This window comes from Gallus gallus, chromosome 3 (assembly GCF_016699485.2).
Source record: "Gallus gallus isolate bGalGal1 chromosome 3, bGalGal1.mat.broiler.GRCg7b, whole genome shotgun sequence".
NCBI classification, from domain to species: domain Eukaryota; kingdom Metazoa; phylum Chordata; class Aves; order Galliformes; family Phasianidae; genus Gallus; species Gallus gallus.
In genome coordinates, this window is record NC_052534.1 from 60,766,930 (window position 1) to 60,789,184 (window position 22,255).

Below are 22,255 nucleotides of genomic sequence, written 5' to 3' on the forward strand. Positions count from 1 at the left end.
ATCCATCTAATTAAGGCACAACCCTATGCCATTACCTATGTTCAAAACTGAATGAAACAGAAAATGCAGCAACTCAGTTGTTGGCATGATATTAATTTAGCCCACAGAAATTCAGCATTCAAGGAAGGTACAGATTATTTACTCCTTTCCCAATCAAAAGCAGAAAAACAGAATTATTTATACAACTACTTCTTAAAGCAATGTCTTCGATTATGCTACTGAAAAAAGAAAAAAAAAAGCATAGGAATTCTTCCTTAGAAAATGAATGAAAGCATAGTATCCCACATACTGTAAAAGAAAGCAAGGTCTTTATTCATTTAATTGCAAGCAGAGTTAAGCACCAAAGGAAAAGAGACACATGCTACTAGCTGGAACAGTTTTGCATGTAAGGCATAAGCAGTAATTCTCCCTCTTGCTCTGTATTTTATTTTTATTTTAATTTTTAAAAATTGGCAAGTCACCAAATTGTATGTGCACTCCCCTTTTCAATTCTTCTGTGGGAAGTCACTGATAAAATAACTTCACGGTAGTTTGTTCCTTGCAGTGTACTGAAATGCAGTCAGCCCTATGGCATGCAGGTACACCTAGTTAAGGAGATGTGCATATGCTGCAAACATGTAACATTGTCTTTGAGAAACACTAGCAATAAATATATGTGGTTAAGTTTTGTATCTACCAGAACTTTGGTAGTATTTGGATAACAGGAATGGGAATGGATGTAAAAGGATCACATTCTCCCTGCATTTAAGTGAAACCCCTGAGACTTTGGACTGTGCCAGAGTCCTAGATAGAAAGCCAAGAGGCTGCGCAGTCATGCTGCAATATTGCTGCTATCTTCAGGAAGGGATATGAGAGTTCATTACAAAAATTGCATAAGGCCGTCAAAGGTGGGCTCTTAAAAGAACGCTTTTACGGTTGCCATATGACAGTAATATAATTCATCAAGATTTAATGGGGGAGAATATCAACAGGATGAAGAAGAAAATATATTGTGAGGATAACCTAGCAAGTTAGATACTATTTAGTTTGATTTATTTCCTGTAACTTGAAGTAAGAACACACATGGTCCTAGCTTTTCCCATGGATCATCAAATAGATTCATACTTAATTGGCTTTCCATGCAGCTCTCTTTAAGGGCTTGAGTGCTACTTTCATTTGATATAGCATTGATTTTCTCTGAAGTTTCCTCTTATTATAGCGACCCTGATCAATTAGTGTTCTATAAATAAAGAGGTCAGATTTCTTTCACTGGTCTCATTAAATTGCACCCCTGCTGAATTTCTGTGGAGAACAGAATTGGATCATACTGATAGCAATAGTATGAAGATGCCCTCAGGTTTTCCAGTGAAAATCAATTGCTGGATATTCATAATAAAATGATTTGAAAAGCAAGACCCAGCAAACCTTACTTGCAATTCTAAATAACTTAAAACCACCATAAGAGAAAGAATGGGAAAACAAGTGAGTAAAGGGCTCAGCTAGCTCCACAGTGATATATAATCCCTCATCAATTGTAACTACTTAACTGCATCACCTTGTAATGCAAATATCTTGCTGGAGTCTTGAGCAAACATATAAATCACCAAGTAACGGCAATGTGATTACCAAGCAAAGCTAAAAGCCACTGATAATATTTGGTGGTATGAAACAGGCTAATTATCATAGGTATGACAATGTAGCTTTAAAAACCTATTTTAGACAAGAAATTTTACTCAGTGAGATTGGAAACAGCCATAAAATAGGAAACTGAATTGTCTAATTCCAAACATCTCAGAATTTAATCTGAAGGATGGCTTTTAGGTCTCCACTCTGCCCTCGCAGCCTGCCATCTCTTTTCATAACTATTCTGTTTTCTCCTAATGTCCTATACAACCTATTTTCTCTTCTGTTAAGCACAACTCTTCCAAACCTTTTCAACCCTCTTCTCAAAATAAAGCAACACTTTCATCATAGATTTTCCTGCACATTGAAAGTCTCACTTGCAAAGGTTGGGGTTTTTAACTACAGTCCTTGATTACTGCATCTAATCATTGTTTCTTTATGCACTCCCTAGTGTCTGCTGTATAAACTATAATTGTTTTTTTTTTCTGCTAAGGTGTCAAGGAACCATTGGAAACCTCAGAGGACTGGCTGTGCCTTCTGAAGAATTTGCAAGAACACTGGAGTACTATCAATACTCAATGATTTATCTTGGATCCTTCATATTTAGAGTGGTGGCTCTAAGCCAGAAGATGCAGTGTTCCAAATGACACTTTCAGTCAAATAGCTTAAGCCAGGACAAGGGCATATCCCAGAAAACTCAGAAGATTTTGTGGGTAATAAAGCACCTTCACTGAAATATCAAGTAAGAATTCATGTCAACCGCAGCATAAAAACATTTTTAGGGAGGCCCTCCCCTCATTATTATAGTGATAGATCATAGAATCATATCGCTCCTTCCAAAAAGGATTGGAAAGTGCAGAAGGTTGAAATTCAGCTCTTCCGGATTTCTCGATTCTTCCAGAATGTTTAACAGATTGTTAAGAACCAACTTACACAAGCAAGATGTTAACAAATATATTTGAAGACAAGTTTTAACCTCAGATTGTATGGTATTCGAGTCTGTCGTAAGGACAATGAGTACCTATTTTATAGTCGAAATGTAGGCCTAAACTGTGTGGCACCACATTAAATGTAACCCAAGAAGCAGTAAGCAGTATAGCACAGCCAGAACTGTTTGGGGTGAGATGCTGACACAGGACTTCACTGGTTTTGAGTGTTGGAGTTACATGTGGTTTTTTGACCGAATCTACACTTAGACTTCCACAAAACAAAAAATAAGTGCAGCCACCTCAGAGTTCAGTCCATATCCATGTTCAGATATTCATTACATTTAGACAAATATTACTGCTTATTCTTTTTCATTACAGAAGATACTGGAACGGATTATAGGCATAGTTTTCCCATTCCACACAATAATAAGTCAAAATTGTTTTTTAGGAATTTCTTTCAATCTTCGCAAAATATGCAGGAAATGAATGGAGAAATCTGTTTTGCCTTTGGTTAGTATCTTTTCTGTGTTTTGCTTTTCTTTTCTATTGCTGTTGTTTTGTTTTGCTGTTCTTTTTTTTAATATATTATCCAAGTTTTGTTTCTTTTACTTATTTTTTCCTTTAAAATATAAATTTCTTTACGTGGTACAAATCTAAACTTGCAGATCCTGAATGAGTTTAGAGCACCAGAGTAACACCTATTTAAACACAGTTGCACTGATTGAAACATATGAGAATAGAACCATCCTAATCTTTTTTTATGATTATGAAACATGAGATGAGAAAAAAACATCTCCAGCTAAACAGTATAATTTCATATTTTTGTAGCAGTTCACCCAAGGCAAGTCTCCCATGTGTGCTTTTTCAACATTAGGGAAATATCATAGCAGTTTTTCCCATATGACAATCACTTATAACCAAAGCCAAATTTTTGCTTCTAAGCCAAGTTAAATTGGACTCAACAAAATAATTTTCATAGGAGCTGAACCCTTGCTAAGAAATATAAACAAACAAACAAAACAATCACAATAAATTGCACTATACTGTTCTGGGGAGAGAGCACTGAAAGTTTAGCTGATAAGCCAGGGATGATGTGCAAAGATATCATGTAGAGAAGATAGTAACAGAAAGCCAACTGTGCACAGCCTAATAAGATCACAAAGGATTTGTAAGTGTCACAGAAAACAAAGGTTATACGCATTTCAGAAACTAATTCAAAAAATGATCCAATATATCCTTCTGAGGTAAAACTAAAAGAAGTACATAAAAAAATGGATTGATAACACAGGCAATCTGGACACTGTAACAAAAAGCAAATTTAAGTTCCAAACATAAGAAGGATTTTGCTGATTTTCATACTAAGAAAGAGACCACAAATCTCACATACTAAGAAAGAGACCTCATCTCACATCCTTCATGGCAAACATAACAGGAAGAATCTCCACAGGTCCTGATTCCACATCATTGATTGGTCTTGATTGAAGAAAATCATTTCCAAAAATAATTATATATTTTAAAATTGAGGAATGGTCATAACCATATATCCACTGAATCATGGTCTACTAGAGACAGGAAGTCAATGATGGAGCCAAGAGTTAATCCCCTTTGCCAAGCTTATGCTGCAAGCCCTTCATTTTTGATGCTGGTGGCATTCACCTTAGCATAACACTAACTCTTCAGCTTAACCAAGACAATTTATTTATTATCATTATTTAGTACAGATAGATTCAGTTTCTCAAATTAAGAAAAATGAAAAGTCGTTAGCATTTAACAAAGGCTAATGAAAGAGGTAGTATGTACATACAGAAAAAATCTCTTCTACATTCTTTCTCTCAAACAGCAATAATAATTGGATGCTTTTCTCTACACTAATCATGACTAGCTTGTTAAAGCAGAAGAAATCTTCAGATATATCTTCCCTGATGATGCAGTGTCATTCCACTATATCTGCCAGAAGTTCCTGTCGTCTCCAGGCCCCATGAGCTCTGAGTCATCTGTATCAAATAGACCAGCTTCAGTTTGAGCAACTACAAGGACAGTTTCCTTAACAGCTTGGTGGCCAGAGGCCTCACTTGTTTCATAAGTGAAGAGATCAGGACTCATTCTCTAGTGCTGCTTTCCAGAGTGACACAAAGAGCAATGGGAATCCTGGTTACAGGGAGGCAGTAAGGAGATTTGAAGCTGACTAGACACTGTATGTGAAGAATATTTGGAAAGAACGACAAGAAAAGGCTGAGATCTTAGGAATCTAGGATGATCTTACCATGCCATGCAATCACCCACAACAACTGAGATTCCAGATCGTGACACCAAGACATCAGTGAAGACTGGTAGAAAATAAGGCAATGTGAAAAGGAGTGGGATAAGGAATTGAGGCAGTGGCAGGACAGGGACAAAGGCTTGGGGGAAGAGGGCAGGAAGAACAGGCATAAGAGTCTGCCAGCTAGATCAAAGAGTCTGAATGATGGCCAAGATCCTCACAACTCATCATGCCTTGCTTACAGCAAATAGCTGCAAAACAATGGCAAAGTGCCCACTCTCTTCCTCATGCTGCTTCACAAGGAGGGTGACAACCCACTACAGTCAGTTACTCCACTAACTCCAGTGGCAGATTTTGCATGATGGATATTTAACCCCATAACAGATCCTTGCTGCTTTCAGCAAGATGCATTACGGCAATTTTTGGGTCGGGGCGTGGGGGGAGTTTGTTGCTTCCTACCACTTATTTCAAAGAGGCAGCAGCCCACACAGAGACACATTCAAAGAGCAATTAATGAGAAACTCTAAATTTAGGTAATGCTAGAATTCAGGCTTCTGGCTTGACAGTCCAGGATCAAATCTTCAAATCTTCCTCCTCACTGAAAGTCAAAGACGGCTGGACAGGGAAAATATAAAAGGTGCACAAAAACAAGATAATGGCCTGTCACAGTGGGCACCACAAATTAGTAGACATTTTTAGCGGTAATTTTTCAGTGGAATAGCTCTCAGCTGGAGAGAAAAAAAAAGAGAAAGAGAGAAGCATATCCCCACATCTTTTAAGTGTGTTTGTGTGAATAAATACATTAACATTTAGAAGGTATTCAGTGTCTTTTATTGATGAGCATCATAACAGAATCTGGCAAGCAAATGAATTAGTCTGCCTTCAAATAATAGGTTTTTAACAGCCTGGATCACGCTGAAGAATAGCTGTGTCTATACAGACATGCCTGTAAGCAACTGCACTCAAGCTCTGGCCATCAAGTCTTTTCTTAACTGGCAGGTTTAGCCTATTCAAACAGCAGGTGAGGAGCCAGCACTAGCAATCAGTTCCAGACCACTCTTTTTCCACAGCAAATAGCCAGCAAACCTTAAATATATATATATACATATATATACAATTTTCAGAGGCTCTTTGTTCTAGTAGTTCCTGACAAATTGTTTGTTGCACAGATGTAGTACAGAACTAGGTGGCTAAATTTAAGCACTGTATATGGATATTTAATAGGAAGATGAACCAACCATAATGTTCAGATAGGACTCCCTATAAGATACTAATGAAGTTTATATTCAGAGAAAATGGTAATAGAAAGCCCTGTCCCTTTCATCACCAGATTCTACATGCTCTGGTCTCTTTTACTTCCACTTTGCACTGCTGCGGCAATCTGACTGGGGATATTATGCTCACAATTCACAAGAACAGCTGACTGAAAGATGTTTTGGATAGTTATACCAGCTGCAAATATGCTGTCTTTGTGATCTTTCTGTTTTACTTTCATGTTCACAGTAACCAGTTTGTTTTAGCTTGTGAATCCTTCCTTTGTTACAAAAAGAAGTCATGATCAGTTGAAAGGCCTGCCTTGTCCCCACAATGCTTTCACTATCTCCCTGTAAACATCCTCAATTTGAAAGCGAGTCTTCTGTCTTCTGCCTTCTGCCACAGTACCAACTGTCCATATACATTCAGTTTGCAGTGTAAATGTGTATTATCTCTTGTTCCCCATTGTTTCACTTAGGCAAAATGCATTAATATTCAGCCCCCAATACTTACACAGTTTTGCAAAGCCTACCTGTGTGGGAACACGGAAAATCAATCTGTCATGTATACAACTACTATTATGAGCTAAACAGAAATCAAGTATTTAAGAAGGATTAAGAGTTCAAGTTTTTAAAATTCTAATTATCAGTTAATCAGCCCTCACTTAGAGTGTTTCATGTATGCCCACAACTTTCCAGTCTGCAAAGCTCATTTATAGTTATCACCTAAGCTGTGCATCAGGATTACTAATAAAACTCAACTGTCAATATAATTTTGAAATTGAATTTTTAGTCTTTGACACTGTTTTTTAACTTCTTTCTGAAAACAGTGGTGCCCTGATGAATAATAAAAGTCCAAGTAGCTATAAAACAGCTATCACAAATAAAAGAATCATACCTAGAACCTCCTTCTTCCTTCTGCCCAAGCATTCCAAGCTATGAAAACAGAAAAAAGTAAGGGATAAAGAGTCACAGAATTGCACAAAATCACATAATTGCAGAGTTTGGAAGAGACCTCAAGAAATCATTGAGGCCAACTCCTGTTTGGGGCACCTAAAGATTAGGCACTGAATACTCTGGTGAGAGCCAGTACAAGGTGTTAAGTCAGGGCGTGAGTTTAGGTTTCACTATTGTGTATTTGATGCTTCCTTCTGCTCAGGTTTCACAGCCTTGAGCTCTTAGGTACTCCTATTTACCTAATCCAGACAAACCATTCTCAGAAAATAGAATAGTACATGTTACATTTGCTTATGAGCTTATCCTTCATTACAGAAAGATAAGGGATCTAAGTTTAAATTATCTTTCTCATTGACTAGGAGCAACATAAATCCTACACCCACTTGCATCCACAGTGAAGAGTATTGCTCTTTTCCACAAGGACAAGGCCAGTGAATCAGCTGGGACTGCAATATGAAGAATCCCAGCCAACTGCCTCAACCTCCAAAGGAGATAATAACCATTTCTTGGCTAGTAATCCCCTTTGATCTAAAGATCAGAAGTGGTCTACACTGCACCAGTTGGACAGCATGGCACACTTGGAATGGATACACTAGAAATTCATATTAGTTAATTGCTGAAACACAGATAATCTCTGTCCTTTAAGATTAAAAAATTCCATGGCCAAAAGGTTCTTTTCCTGAAAGCAACTGCATGCACCTAGAATATTTTTCTAATGTATTCAAGTTAGTCAGTGGTATGATTTTTTTCATGCCCCCATTTAACACATACATGTAGACAAAGTGTAAAGCGGAACCTGCATACAGTAGAAAGCTGTATATATTTACTTATGCTTTCAAAAGACATTTCTTGAAAAATAAAGTTATGAAGAGCCCAGAAATGCTGTAGTTTGTAATAAGTTCAGTTTGGTACATGCCATATTCTACTTACTGTGGAAGCTAAGCAAATAAAATGCAAATTTAGTAGATTTCATTGAGGAGGCAAAGAGATTTGGTTAACATCAAATAGAGTGGTCACTAATCCCATTTCCCCTGTATCTTCCCACCCAAGTAAGAAAAATATATAAATTCCCCAAATGGTAAAGTTCAGCATCTTGAGCCCTGTTAAATCTTATAAGCCAAAGTAAATTCTATTTCTGTGATTAAATAGAGAGTATTTAAAAAGATCACAAATAAACTGCATGCCTGAGCTGCTCTTATTCTTCTTCATACTACCTGAGCGTTTTTTACTTTAACATTGTTCAGAATTATGTTTCTGCTACAAATTTTTGTTAAAAATAAGAGGCAATCACTGTAGAGAGTAAGGAAATAGAATATTTTAGGCACTAAATGCTGCAAGATACAAGTAAATGCATCCCTTGTCCAGGGTCTCTCTGCATAATCTTTCTACCATGATATTCTCTCATTTCTTTCCTCATCATAATTATTTTTGAAGTGAGGCTCTCTGTCCGAGATGATCAATGCAATTGGCTTGAGCCCTTTTCATCGACTCTAAGATAAATCTACATAGAGTTGCATCTCCACTTCCCTGGAGTCAACAAGACTGGAGACAGTGAACAGAAAATGATGCCCTGGGTGCTGACCACTGTCAGATTGAGGATATTAGGACATACAAAATTGGGGATTGGTAAACCAATCAAATGGACTTCACCTCAACTCAGCAATGAACCAATTAATGCCATGAGAACACAGTTTAAGAGTCCAACTAACTTATCCACTGACATCCTCAAAATAAGCTCTAGTTAATGCACAAGAAGAGACACCATCATTTAAAAGCAAAGAGTACTGAAGTATTTATTCATGATCTAAATGAGAAAACAATTGCTAACTTCAAAAAGCAACACAAAGAAGAAAACAATGTTGAAAACTATAAAAGAAAACAGGACTTTTAAAGCACAGATCCCACTGCTGCTTTGTGATATACATCTGAAGACTATGGAATTACATCGTTGTGTAAGTAAGCATAACAAAACAAAAATTCAGATTGTCATTAATGACTGTCACTACCTTTTTGTGTGCAACGGCAGGCTGAATACTCTTTCGGCCATTTCAAGATTTAGATCAAAACTTCAAATTACTGCTATACGTGTTTCTTCAAAATAGCAGTATCAAAGTGAAGAAAGTTCAAAGTTAAGGTAGCTATTCTGCTTTATAAGTAATAAAAATGTATAAATGATGAAAATATCACAGAAAAGAAATATATGTCCTTGAAAAATCAAAGTACATTACCATGTTTAGCAGTGAATTACAGGTATTTTTAACAGAGTACCTCAAGATTCTACAGGAAACAACTACTTCATGGATTCTAGGTTTTCATTTTAATAAGCATTAAAAAGTCACAGGAGTCAACAGTATCTTTTCCACATTTGTGCCTGTGCCATATAAAGTACATTTAGAAGGAGCAGAAAGAAATTTAAATCATTGCATACTCAGTCCCAAAAGATGCCACTCAAATTAATCCTAACTCAGTAAAATAGTCAAACACATGCTGACCTTTCCATGAGTAAGTAGTTCCAGCTAACTGTCCCACACTTTTCAGGACAAGTGATACAGTGTGCCCTTGTCTCCAGTAGAGCCAACAAAACAAATGGCTTAGCAAGGCAGCAGCACCCCACACTCCATTAGCCCCATTCAGAATGACAAATCAACTGATTGTTTCTAAGTTGCAGCTGCAGAAGCTGTGGTCTGAATGTGGAGGAAGACAGTCACTTTGGGATAAAGACAGAGATGTTACCTCTTATTTATGGCAAAGAAGGAGCCTACACACCAGGACTTACTGCAGTTAGCAGACTGTGCTCAAACATTAGCTTCCTCCACTGTAATTTGTCTGATGATACATTAAGGTGCTAAGAGCCTTGCTATTTGGAAGCATGCATAATTCTTAGATGTTTGTTTTGGTGCTTTCTTAGCCTTCCAGATTTACAATGAACTGCCAAAAAAATAAAAAATAAAAAATACCAAGGAGAATTGGGAAAAGAAAGAAAGAAGAATATTACCTGAAGGCCCTCTATGGCTAACCTAAGCATACTTGGTGTGAGCTTGGAGGCCTGCTTGAAGGTGAAGTTGCTCCAGTCTATAATCAAAACAAATCCATTCACTTGAAGCTCGGGGTCTTCTATCATGGCTTCTAAAGAAAGAAGTATGGCGCGCAAAATATCCACCAATGTGTACCTGTGAATGTGAAAGCAAGAATCAGTTAAGCCATGTGCATCAAGGTTTGGTGGAAGTTCTGAGCATTCCCCCTTTGCACTACTTATCCAGAGTCTAACAGCATACATAACTTCAGAAGTCATGGGTGTGTAAACTTGGGAAGGTCTCAAAAGCTTGGTTAGTTGACTTCATCCTCTGAGGCATGATTACATATATCTGGACCATCAGCCAGCCAAAAGAAGAATACAAGAACATGAAACCCTAAAAGCAAATTTGATCTTTTCTCTAGAAGACTGCCTAATTAATCTGGGTATTATCTCAAATGTCTGTACAAATGTATATAAACAAATGGTATTTTCCTGAAACCATAATTATATCAAATCTGAGTCTAGTACCAGAAGCCTAGACTCAAAGTTTCCTCCCATATTTTTTTCCAAATAATTGAAATAATAGCCTCCGCAAAATTACCCTCTTAAAAAAAATGGAATTTCCACAGGCTTCACTCCCCCATAAAGTTTTCTCTTAAATCTGCAAGGGACATTACAGAAGGCTGATCTGTAATCAGCCTCAAGGATCTCAAAAGTAGAAAGTAACATAAAATAGGGTTGGAATATTTTTGGTTAAGAGTAATAACCTTTGTCTGTTGTCTCTGGTCCTTTAAGTAAGGCCCTGTGACAGCATCAAACACAGAAGTTCTCAGCGTTCTGAGCTCTCAGAGAAATCTCCACCATACTGTATATCCAGCAAAAAGCACATAGGCCTATTTCAATGTTGCATCAAATTGTATTAAATGCTACTTCTTTTAATACAATATGTGCACTGTTCCATTATACACAATACTATGTCTTGAAAGAAGGAAAAAAAAAAGACAAGTGAAAGTCATCTGATCTAGCTAACTTCTCACATTTTTCCATGTACTTTTGTTTTAGCCTAGTAAAACTTGAGGAACCTTCTGACCACACCGTCCCAGGAAAGGGACAATTAATGTCAGCCTAACACAAGTAAACAAGAAAAAGCATGTTTTCCCCTGAAGAGAGTAGGGGAAGCATTGTTTACTATGATACTACTCTTCATTTTAGAAACTCTTGATTTGAATTTGGCTTGGTTGACTAGGATAAGAGTTTTCATATCCTCCTCTCTGTTTTCCACTTTTCTGAGAAGTTACTTTTTTCTAATGTTTTACTGTTCAAAGATCTCACATTTGCAGGTAGTTTTGTATGCTCCCTTTTGTTGTTCAGATTTTTCCAGCAGGGAGAGGAAAAATTATTCTCTGTAATTTCCCCGTGGAAATCCTCAAAATTCTGAAATTCTCTATTTCTCTTTGGCAAGAAAAAAGAAAGAAGAATAAAAGGCCATTACCGAAAATGGAAATTTTTCCACAGGGAGATCAAAGAGCTGTAATCCCAGGACCCCATTTCTGCAGAAGGTGCAGTGAAGCAAGCCTGGGTAAAGTTTCCCATGGGCACAGGCAGTGCCTCAGGCATGGCCCAGTTGACACTCTCTCCCTCTCCCCAGGCAGAGCAGTTCCCCTAGCCCAAGTGCTGCACGCAACATCCATTTAGGAGGGGAAAATGCCAAAGTTGCTGTTGATGTCTCAGAATAAGCCAACAAATATCTGCAGCTCTGTAGTGTAAAAAGTGACTTAAGGAAAAATGAAATCATCCATCAACTCTTTTCTGACCAAGGTGCAAGTGAAATGAGATAATGTTGGGAGTGTTCTGCAGCAGGAAGGCTACAGAAGGTAACACTGGCACTAAAATGGTCTTAGTGCACCTTGAGTCACCAGTTAACCTATCTGCTACAGCATGGGCGTGCAAAGACATTAGGGGATGCCTAATCAAGAAGAGTACTAAAGGTCCCCTGTATGGTCAATGTTTTGTATAACTGCCAGCATTAGGATCGAAGCACAATTTGCCTGAGGGGCTGAGGTACACAGCATTGTGTTCGTGGTCAGGGGCAGGGCTGGAGAGTGGCCAACGGCCTTCAAAACCAGTGGGGCATGTCTCAGAATTAGTATTTTTTAATATAAAATCAGATAGAAATACACCCTGTAAGAGATCTTCCAAGGGGAAAGGTGGCACAGAGAAGGAAATCATCTCCAGGTGAGTCATTATGAAAGCAGCTATTTACAAATATCTCAGTCTGAGGCAGACCTTCAATCAGGTCTCATATTTACAAGAAAAATAAATTGGAATAACTCAAATTATACAGTTAGCCTCAAATCCACTTGCCATTTGTGCTACCTCATTCAGACAACCTTAATCTCCATGACAGAGGCTCCACAAAGCAGGAGGCTGCTGGAAACACCCAACCTCCAGTCCAAAATTCCCAGGTTCCTGCAATAGATCCCTAAACACTCTCCTTATGGGACTTTAGGAAGACATTGCATGCCTTAGATTAATGGCTTTCTGGTGGCAAAAGGCTGCTTTGCTTTCTTTGATCAGTTCTGTAAACAGTACATATTCATTTATTTATATACATATATATATATATGAATTATATGTGTATATATATGTACCTAATAATATCCTGCAATTGTTCAAGTCAGTTCTAAAACTGTCAAATATCAATGAAAACTTCAGCCACCACAGAGAGTAACCAATAGCCACAGGGCTGGGTCTCCACAAATATTCACCATCGCCTATTGCATGTTTGCTTAGTGTGAGAAATACTGTCTACAATGACAGTGACAACATTGTATGTTTACCCAATGTAAAAGACAAAAGGTTGTTTTCTCATTGAAAACAACATCCTGAAGAGCACATATATAGCTAGAAGCAAGCAACAACTCTCTGTCAAAGGAAAGTATCTGAGGTACTCATTTAAGTCTAAAAAGCCACATTAGGTTTACACAGATACTTGACACTGATAACCAAGCTTCTCCCCTCTAGTACTCTTTAGGGCAATTAGCTGGAAATAAAAGTGATCTTTCATTCTGTAATGGACCTGCTCTTCTGCTTCTGATACATTACTTAAGTACAGTACAGAAAACCAGACAAGAAACACAAATCCATTAATGAATATTTAAAGCAGCTTTTCCTCTGGACGCATGCTGAGGTCAGCCAGAAATGTAAGTTTGGTGTGATAGATGAAATCTCAGGTGCTGCAAACGGCAAGCTGAGTACTGAATGTACCACCTGAACAATCCAAGCAAATGAAATATGATTGAAGAAACTATATTAAAGCTTTCACACAGTAGAGAGTTATTTGTGTACAGACTCATCTTAAATCCACTCCAGCCACATGCTTTCCTGCATTTCACCTCACAGCTACTACTGTTCACATCAGCACCAGGATGCAGAGGCTTTACCACAACAAGTGCTCCAATCTTAGCTGGGCTTTAGGGGCATGAAAATCCCACATAAACAGAAGGTGAAAAAATTTACTTGATGCAAACACACAAAAAAACACACTTCAAGCAAACCTATGGCTATACCATTGCCTACAGCCAACCACAAGCTAACTCAAATGCCATTGAACTTCTTTACATAGTCCTACACAAACTATCTGATAGAGTCAGTCTCCAGACAAGCACCAGTAGGTGGGACAACTGCAGTATTACCCTGGATAAATAACATTCTGAGGAGTGGGAGCTGTTTTTCACAACAGCCATGTCTTATTGCTGCATTAGTTATTCCACATAGGGAATTGCTTCCCCTTAATTAGCTCTGTTCCAGCCAAAATCTTGATAGGAATATTTGCCAAAATAATTATCATTACAGCTTTCAGAGATGTGTGATGAAATGTACTTTGCACCTTCATAGCTAAAAGCAGAACTCCTTCTGCTGAAAGCTGAACTTCCAGTCCTTTATGAATTGTGAGTCTCTGGAAATCTACTATACCGGTTTGAGAAATGTGCATTACTCTGCATTTAATAAATTCTATTTCTGCAGAAATACAGCACTGAGAGCACTATGTAAAAGCTGACATAGAAATTGCAGCTTTAAGGTGATATTCAAATTACTGGGTTTAATGCAGGCTTTTATTTTAATGTTTTGCAGATTACCATCAACTTTTACAAACTTCAAGTAGGTAGCTTATTTTTCTTAGAAAAAGTCTTTCTCTAGATAAGACAGTCTTAATACCCGGTCCTTGGGACTGCACTGCTGAAGCTTTTACTCCACACTGAAATTACATTCTGTATAGGCACAGAAATACAACCAATGAAAAAGGAGAAAAACAGGATGAGAGCTACTAGTGATTGTGAAATAAATTTGGTACAAAGTGGCTCTGACTGCTTTTCTATACTTTAAAGCAAAAAGAAAGAAATATAACATTAACATTTAATGTAAAGAGAACATAGTATGAAGAAAAGACACTATCATTTTACTCTTACTGATGTGTGTTAAGTTGCAGTGCTTGTTTAGGAGACCCTCATTTCACTCTGGTCCCGGTTCCAAGGCATTGACTGCAAAGCTGTTGGAAGCAGGGTGCAGTAGCAGCCCCACTGCCATGCATGTCCTCAGGCAGCCTGGAGCTGAGCTGGACACAGACAAGTCCTACTTTATTTATGCCTAACTTCAGTCACATTCCCTTGTTCCAGCAGACTCTTCCAGCACACTCTTGGTAGCAAGGTACCACTAATTCCTAGGATAATCTAGAACTCATGGCTAATTTATATGTATTTAATGTCCTCTATTTATAGAATCATGCTTAATTCACTGAAGAGCTCAGACAACTTTTTTAGCCTGGCTGTTAAAGTGAGGAACAAGCTGAAAATACATCATCACATACATAATACACTCATAATGTTCCTTTTCTATGTCAACCCCAGCTTGAGTTCAAATGAGGTGGGGACGAGCATGCAGATACACTCTACTGCCTCTTGAAATGTTCTGTTCCAGTTGACTTTGAGTCAATGAGGCTAGAAAGGCTTGACAAGTTAATAGCCATGCTGACAGTAATTCTTATAAATCTAAGAGGGCTACCATTTCTACCATGACAGCAACAAGGCCTACTAGAGTAATGCCTCACTGAAGCATTTGTCAAGAACAGAACAGCTCAAGCTGCTGAACATCCCACTTTCTTGTTATTTAACAGTGGCAGCAATTTACAGAAAAGTTCTTTGAGAATTTTTTAAGGGACACAAAGAGCATCAAAGTTTTCAAATGGTTTATAGGAAAAACAGTCTAGAGGACATTCCTGGTAGTACTTCACTATGATCTTTCACCTTTTAACTCTCTCTGCTACCAGAAGCCACTGTGGTTTCCACAAGGCCAAGAGAAAGACAAGATAGGAAAAACATGGGACACAGAAGTCTTATCTCAAATCTAGCTGACAGCTGTTTCCAATACCGAACATCCTTGGTGATAGGTGGCAACCACCATATCTTATGTTTAGACACATTTTGGTTCCAGCCAGTTCACATTCAAATTGAACAACAGATAATCTAATTCGGCAGAGTTATCCTATTGTCTTAATTGCCATCTTACCCACGGTCTCAAAAAGTTTTAAGTTAATTTGAGGATTAAAATTGAGTGGAATGATTGTGTCACTCGAGGCGCAAACTGTAAACTAGAAGAGATAAATGACAAATCCTTCGCTTGAATTTAAACTCCGTGTCTCCTGAAAGTGGCAAACGTGTAAACAATCTACAACTTGTATTTTAATATCATCACTGTCTTGGCAAGTAAAGATTTCTTTCAAATGAGCCCTTGTGCCACTGTGGTTTAAAGGAGAAAGCTATCTAAGTCCGAGCCATCATCTCACTTCTAATCTACTGTTCTGGATTAATATTTTTAGAATTTCAGTGAAAGAAGAACCCTCAAGATATGCACAAGATATACACACTCGGATTTCCTTGCTTCATTAGTCTGGGTACAGATTGAAATGGTTAGAAAGTAGGGGATACAAGCTATTCTGTTTACAGCTATTCTGTTTAAATAGTGGCAGCAGAACCTGAAAGCCCTCATTCTGAAGAGAAAATAACCAACAGTGTTACACAGATGCATAGAAAATTAGAAAATACATCAAAGGTTTTATCAAATTAATTTCTAGATTCCCATTTTATACCATCCATATCCCATTATGTTAGATCAGTATCTAAAAGTCACAGCCGTGGACAATTCAGCTGATCTAAGTTTTACACAAACACTGATCAAAAAAATCCCTAGCCAAAACACTCACAGTCTAAACACACATGTGAACAGGTGGATATGGATAAATGAGGGAATCCTAGGAAAAACAGTATTAGTTAGCAAAAGCAGCTATGGAATGTCTTTGAAAGACATGACTTCCATACAAAAATCGACTCTACTAACCAGGTATTTTGTTACTGTTGACATCTTACTACTGTTAGTATTGCTAGTTGTTTTGTCACACTGCCTCCATCAGAGCTTGAAAAATGACCTCCCAACTCACCAGCGAGCTGGTGAACAAAGCAGCCTCCTAGCAGCTACAGGACTTACATTTTCATTTCACTGGTGGAAAAGTTCCTAGCACTTCAGCAGATAAAAGCAGAGTTTTGAAAGGAAAGCTTTCAGAAGCTGTCTTTGCCTTTTGACTGTAAATAATCTGAGGAAACAGTAGCATTAATGGTAGTAAGTGCAGTAGATTTCTGTATTCACTGTTAGGAGCTACTGGGTCACTACACCACAGACCAGAACCATGGATTAGTGCACTTGTCTCCTGCATTTTCTAGGAAATCTCTGAGATAACTAATACAAGGAAAGAGCTCAAGAAAATAGCATCAAAATGGATCAATTTTATGAGGAACTTGTGTACAGATGCTACAAAGCACACAGAAGAACAGATCCTTTGCTGTGAGAACGGAAGTTATTCGTACCATTAACCCAAAAAACTTCACCATCTGGACATGTGAAAAAGTGGAATCTTCAAATGCACACACACACCTGCAAGCCACACATCGATAGGAATCCATGGCCTAGAAGCTCATATGGAAGGCTGATCCCACCACCCCGAGTCTCATCTTGGCAGGAATGATGGAGAGTGAACAGGGTCCCATTGGAAAGCTGCTGGGCTACTTGATGCTTTATCCTTTACCTTTTTCTTTCTTTTTTTTTTTTTTTGTTCTTCTTTTTTATTTTTTTGTTTATTTTAAACTCATGTCTGATTTAGTTGTTCAGAAGGAAGGACAGCTGGTGCAGTTTTCAGGCCCTGCTTTAATTTAATGATTTAACACTGAGTAGATGGGCTTGTTTTACCATAGAAATTTTTGCCTCCCATGATTTTCATTCCAATTGGAACAATGTTAATGATAGACTATTGATGCTAAATAAATCACCTATAGCATGTCTGAAATTCATCTAAACACTTTTATTTCTAATACTTCTATTAATAATAGTTCTAATAAATAGTTCTAATACAGAACTTTTTATTTCTAATGGTTTCATGCTGGTCATAATAAATTGTACACATGATAAATTTGGAGGCTTGCTGTGCTCAATTTACTCAGTTTACGAAGCATGTAATGAGGTCCTAACAAAACAAACTTCGAAAAGGAATCCTCCCAGCGTTGCTGTCAGAGAAGCACAGTTTACTTGCTACAATACTTCAAATCAGTTAGAGCATGAGCTTGAGACATACTGTGCAGCAAGCTCAGTGTTCTCCCCACACAATACCCCACAGGTTCAGCTGCTGAACAACAGATAATGGAAATAGATAATTAGGAAAAAAGAGTGGCCTAGCTCTGTTGCTTGTGTGTTCTGAGCCTTGGAGCAAGCCACTCCCCACAGCTAGGCTCCAGGGCTCTCCCCTTTGTCTGTCTGTGCTATGGTCTGAAAATGAATCTTTCAGCCAGAGGAGAGCATGCCTGAGGCATGTGCTGCTGAGGAGCAGGCACTCTGCTGCAGACACGGCCATTGGGTATGCAGGTGGAACTCAGTCACTCTGCTGTTGTAAAATAAAGAACTGTACCAACAGCACTTCCAGAAAAAAATCACATTAAATGTACTGTTGTGTCAGCTGGTCTCCTGCAATTTAAATATGAGCACAATCAAAATTAAGAAGAAAATGAAGTAATTCTTTTCACGTGGCAATTTTTTTATTATTATTATTATTTATTTTTTGAAGTGTTACTCTCTGTCTGAGCTCAAGTTACACAAAACTACAGAATTACAGGGGTTCAAAAGGACTCAGGGGATCATATAGTCCACCTTCCCTGCTAAAGCAGGTTCCTTACAATAGGTTTCCAGTTCTTGGAATTCATTTGATTAAGTGCTGATGATCTGCAAAGTGTCACAAAGTTTCAGAAATTTTCTTCATTACAGAGGAATAATGACATTTAGCAGTCCATGCTATCTTAAACATAGGAAATTCTTCATGGTAGATGCATGATTTAATAAATGGCCCAAACATCCACTCCTCTGCTAACTCTTCCTTTGGGGATTTTAAGAGTTTGTGGAGCTGTTTTTAAAATAAGAATTCGAACTGGTCCCTAGGAGGGACCATGAAGCCACTGAGTCCCCAGCCACATCACCCTTGCTCATCACTCATCGTCAATGGCTCCATATGCCAGAAAACCACAGCAGAGTGAGGATCTGGTCTCAGCTCTGCCCACCTCCATCTGTATTTCCTGGTTGTCAGCGTGGTGGTGGGTGCAGTTTCAATTTGTGCTAGACAGCAGCTTCCTGGTCCCCGGGTACAACCCAAGGGCTAGCAGGGGCCAGGAAGCTTCTCCAGCACGTAGCACAGATGTGGCCACTCTGTCTGGAAGAAGAAAGGCTCAGCAGGCAGAGACCCACCCCAGCTGGAGCACCCACTGGTGATGGGAGCAGAGTGAACCCCCTCCCACAACAGCCATGGACAGCCTGTGGGAGGGCCTTGCACAAACACATATTTCTACACCCATTCTATCCACTATGGTCAACATTTGTGCCCTGCCCATTTCAAAGCAGCTAAGGGCGGGATGTCAGTGCTCGGCACTGTCAGTGCCCAGCTTGTGTTGTCTGTGTAGGACAGTGTGGGTGAAGGCAACTAGCAGGTGTTTCAGTTTCCTCACTAAGTGCTGCAGATCTTAAACCTGCACCCACCTGAGACCCTGGAGAAGCTTAGATATGCTGTAGTCAAAGGTGCTGGTTTTAGAGTCCTCTTTTTATGGATGCACATGCTTACATGTACTGAAGTCAAGCTGTGTTGGTGATTTATGACTGCAGGAGAAAATAGGCATGGCATCTGACAGTCTTATAATACCCAGCCAAAAGCTAAAAGAAAGGGCCCTGATGGTAGGCAGCTTTCTGGCCAGCCTGCTAAGTCATCTTCAGGTTTGAGCAGTCCCCAGAAGGATGAGACTATTCTGGAGGCTGCATCAGCCTCCTCCAACCTGCTGCCAGAGCTTTGTGTGCCTGGATCATACCAGCAAGTGGATTCTCACTCAGAGTCGCATGTGTGGGGAAAAGAAGTGGCTGCTCTAACTTACATCCTAGCATTTCCAGGTGGCTCAGAAAGGGCTTTCTTTAGAAGAGGGAAAGGATTCGGAGCCTCAGCTTCCTGCATGGGCAAACTTTTCAGCTCCAAAACCATGATGGCTAACTTTGATTTGCAAAGAACATCTCCCACTTTCTCCTATGGTACCTGAGCATCTGTATATGTGCTGAAGCAGAGAGACCAGCACAGTGAGTGCAGCCAGCCTTTGTCAGGGTTGAGTGCAGCATCTGCCACATCAGCTCCCTGTGGTGAAAGGGAAACAGATGGGCATAAACCCCAAAGCACCTGACTGAGAAGAGCACCTGAGCAGCTCCCAGAAATTCAGAGCATAAAGGATGGAAGGGCTGAAGAGATGCTAAACCATCAAATACATTTATTTTCTCCCCTTACCTCCAGGCTGCTGCCCAGCTCGTGTGTCCCACTGCCCACCCATCCACTCCCTCTGCTCTGGCACAGCTTTTCCCATGCATCCCCCTGGGAAAGAAGGAGTAAAGACAGGCAGGTGGCCCTGCATTTACCTGCTCTGGTCCCAGTTGGCAGCAAAAAGGACGAGGATCTTCCTGCCATAGTGGTCCAGGTTGGCTAGCCCGCCAGGGAAGCCGTCCTTCAGCGCCTGTTTGATGCCCGGGTCGGTGGCCTTGAAGCTCTTGAACATGTCCAGGTTCTGCTGGCGGTACTCAAAGTACTGGGCCAGGAGGCGAAACGCCTCGAAGTGTTGAAACTTCCTGGCCCGCAGGAACCGCAGGATGAAGGCATCATCGGTGCGGAGGAAGCCGATGTCCGGCCGGGTGATGACCATGTCCCGCACCTCCTGGATGTCCTGGTGCAAGGTGTCGGGGTTCTCGTTCAGCTCCAGCCGGGCTTTCTCCAGAGTCTCAGGGGAGAGCCCTGCCTGTAAGTGAGTCATGGCGCTGCCCTCCTCTTCTTCCTCCTGCTGCCGCCCGCGCTCCTCAGCCGCCCGCACGCCGGCCCCGAGGCGCGGAGCCGGGCACGGCAAATCGCCGCTCCCCGCCGCCGGGTCTCGCCTCGCCGTTCCCCGGCCCGCTCCGGAGGTTCCCGGGTCCCGGGGGCTGCTGGCTTCCCCCGCCGGCACCGCGACGCCCCCCGGCTGCTGGCGGAGCCGCGTTATCTCTCCCGCATAGCGCCCTCCCCGCGGCGGGCTTCGCCGGGCCGCATCTTCCCCGGAGCCGCTCGGCGGAGGCGCCGCCGCCCGCCGCCGGAGACGGGGCTGCGGGCTGACGGCTGCCGCTCGCCCCCGCTGCCGGTGCCGCGGAGAGGGCCGCTAGGCAGGGCGAGCGAAGCCAGGGGCTGCTCCCCCGGCCCGGGGCTGGCAGGGGGGCTGCCCTCCCCGCCGCGGCACCATCTACGGGAAATCAGCTCTCGCCCCGCTTCAGAAGCTTCTTCGTAGGAAGAAAAAAAAAAGAAAAAAAAATCACCAAGCCAAAAAAAAGAAAAAAAAAAAAAAAAGAAAAAACCCCACGAGGAGGAGGAGGTAAACCGATCTGCAGGTACTTCGCTGGTACCCGTGCCTAAAAGCAGGCACGGAACCCGCAGAAACGAACGGAGCTTCGGCCTGAAGGATGCTCGGCCCCCCCCTGCGCCCTCCTCCGCTCCACGCCCCGGCTCCCAGATGGCAGCAGCCGGCGCGGGCTGCGCGGCCCCGCCTTGCGCACACGGACGGACGGACGGACGGACGGACGGATGGACGGACACACGCCCAGGCAGCAGAGCGCCGACAACGCCGGCGGACGCCGCCCCCGCGGACAGAATCGGGAGACACGGAGGCTCAGCCTCAGCCTGCGGCGTTGCGCGGAATTTGCGCCGGCGCTGCGAGCTGCAAGATGGTGGTGTTGAGGCGGGAGGGGCCGCGCAGAGCTCGGGGTGCCATCAGCGGCTTGTGTGCTGCCTCCAGCCCCCTCGGAGACGCATTTCTTAACGTGCAGCGTTGTAGGAGTAAGAGCCTGGGCTTGAAATACAGCAGCCTTCTGTTTTGGCCTCGCGTGTCTTAAACTGCATTGTGTTGCAGTGAGCAAAAAGACCGTGCTCCTGTGTATTGGAGATGTCAGTGAGGAAAGATGCTTTTCTGATGCAGAAAGTTTGAGTCTGCGGTCAGATTTCAGGGAAAAGTTCCCGCTGAAGAGCATCTGACCTTTGTCTGAGGGACTGGACCTTTCTGATGCAAATGTGCCTGAAAATGAAGCGAAAGGCATAGGGAAGCCTCCGCCGTGCGCCTCCTCCTCCTGCCGGTGGGAAGCGCAGCGCCTTGGTGTTTCTTTCCCGAGATGACATCGCTAAAGCACACAGCCTGAATTATTGAAAAGGCACTGAAATCACTGATCCGTATGCAGAGTGCAGATGGGAACGAGACTAGCGGGAAGCATAGGCTGAGTTCTAAGACAAATAAAGATATTCATAAAAACAATTAAATGGTGCCCTGCATTTTCTGCAAACCTTCAGGTGGAACATATGAGGTCAGCAGCAGGAGGGGCTGCTGGCAGCGAGTGTGGGGCTATGCCGTGAGCAGCTGTCAGATGGCAAAATCATTACTCATCAGGGGACTTCAGGGAGGCTTTGTTTTCACAGGGTTCTGTGGGGTCTAATAGCTCTTCACGAGATGCCCTGTGCCAAGACAGGTTTCACCTATTTCCTCACAGCAGCCCTACCTCAAAATACTTGCACTATGAGTGGCTGGAAGGGCAGCAGAAACAGCCCTTCCTGGGC

The 22,255-nt window shown here is 41.2% G+C and overlaps 2 protein-coding genes across 4 annotated transcripts in view; both read right to left on the bottom strand.

Annotated features, from left to right (window-relative positions):
- CLVS2 (clavesin 2) overlaps window positions 1–21,148 on the bottom strand; it is a 58,421-nt gene extending 37,273 nt beyond the window's left edge. For all 3 annotated transcript variants that reach the window (XR_005858173.2, XR_005858172.2, XM_426173.8), the window contains exons 1-2: window positions 20,053–21,148; window positions 9,997–10,171 (exon numbers count right to left, since the gene is read on the bottom strand). Coding sequence is in view for 1 of the 3 variants with exons in the window: in XM_426173.8 (XP_426173.3) it covers window positions 9,997–10,171; window positions 20,053–20,441 (564 nt within the window). In the remaining 2 variants the exon portion in view is untranslated. The remainder of the gene's footprint in view (window positions 1–9,996; window positions 10,172–20,052) is intronic.
- Window positions 21,064–21,782, bottom strand: LOC112532132. The gene has a single exon (XM_025149235.3). The coding sequence runs from the start codon at window positions 21,742–21,744 to the stop codon at window positions 21,064–21,066; it is 681 nt and encodes a 226-aa protein (XP_025005003.2). The 5' UTR covers window positions 21,745–21,782.
- Between the last annotated feature and the right edge of the window lie 473 nt (window positions 21,783–22,255).